This window comes from Trachymyrmex septentrionalis, unplaced genomic scaffold (genome assembly GCF_001594115.1).
Source record: "Trachymyrmex septentrionalis isolate Tsep2-gDNA-1 unplaced genomic scaffold, Tsep1.0 scaffold182, whole genome shotgun sequence".
NCBI classification, from domain to species: Eukaryota; Metazoa; Arthropoda; class Insecta; order Hymenoptera; family Formicidae; genus Trachymyrmex; species Trachymyrmex septentrionalis.
Window position 1 is genome coordinate 66862 of NW_017304990.1, and position 1065 is coordinate 67926.

At 51.6% G+C, this 1065-nt stretch overlaps 1 protein-coding gene across 4 annotated transcripts in view; it reads left to right on the top strand.

Moving 5' to 3' along the window:
- The window catches only part of LOC108746613 (proton-coupled amino acid transporter-like protein pathetic), a 20088-nt gene that overhangs the window by 17176 nt on the left and 1847 nt on the right, over positions 1-1065 (top strand). For all 4 annotated transcript variants that reach the window (XM_018483489.1, XM_018483487.1, XM_018483490.1 and 1 more), the window contains one exon: positions 519-926. In XM_018483489.1, coding sequence (XP_018338991.1) covers positions 519-926 — 408 coding nt within the window. The remainder of the gene's footprint in view (positions 1-518; positions 927-1065) is intronic.

Consider the following 1065-nt stretch of genomic DNA (forward strand, 5'->3'; position numbering starts at 1 on the left):
CGTCGGAGATGGACTTCTTCTGGGGGAAATTGGGTGGGATGATTCGGATGATTGTGGAGGAGTATCGGGAAAGATTCTCTCTGTAAGTGCTTCCGAAAACGCGGGTGAAGGAGAACGAAGGGGAGGGAAAGGAGGTAGCTGAGGAGGTGAAGGTGTTCGAGGCGGAGGAGGTATTATTACTTTAAGTTGGTTAGCCGGCGGAGTCGGTGGTGACGAGGATGGTAATGGTGGTAAACGATCCTCGGCCGGACGACTCTTCCCGAGGTATCTCTTATACTCTTCGTCCAAGAGTTTCCGCGCCTCTCGGTAGGCCCAGCTTCGAAGCCACCCTTTGAAGGGACGGTTCGGGCGCGGCACTATAATTTAGTGTAAATTATAGTGGTTGATTCTCTTAATCACACATATATATATATATATGTGTGTGTGTGGGTGTGTATGTGTGTAATTTACGTCCCATTCACATGGAAATCGTTCGCCACCAATTACGGTGCGGTATGCTAACGCCGCCGGTTTTGCAGATACAAGTGCGAGAAAAATGACGTGCCCATTACGGTCACAAATGGCTCGACCTTGCCGCTCGTGGAGCGACCGACCGACGAGGAGGCCGCCCTTTATGACCCGTTCGAGCATCGCAAACTCGCCCATCCCACGTCGGACCTCGACACGCTCATACATCTGCTCAAGGGGAGCCTGGGCACGGGCATACTCGCGATGCCGATGGCCTTCCGCAACGCCGGGCTCGCCTTCGGCCTCTTCGCCACCTTCTTCATCGGCGCGGTCTGCACCTACTGCGTTCACATCTTGGTAAAGTCCGCCCATGTCCTGTGCAGGCGGTTGCAGACACCTAGTCTGGGCTTCGCTGACGTGGCCGAAGCAGCCTTCCTAGTGGGGCCCGAACCCGTTCAGAAATACGCCAGACTTGCCAAGTGAGTTTATTCAGGGGGGACGTTACGTTTTGCGTTTTGTTATCAGGGTCATTTAGAAAAATATGTAACACCGACCGTGAAATTTCATTTTCACCATTTTTTTATATGAAGATATCCTCGATATATATATATATATATA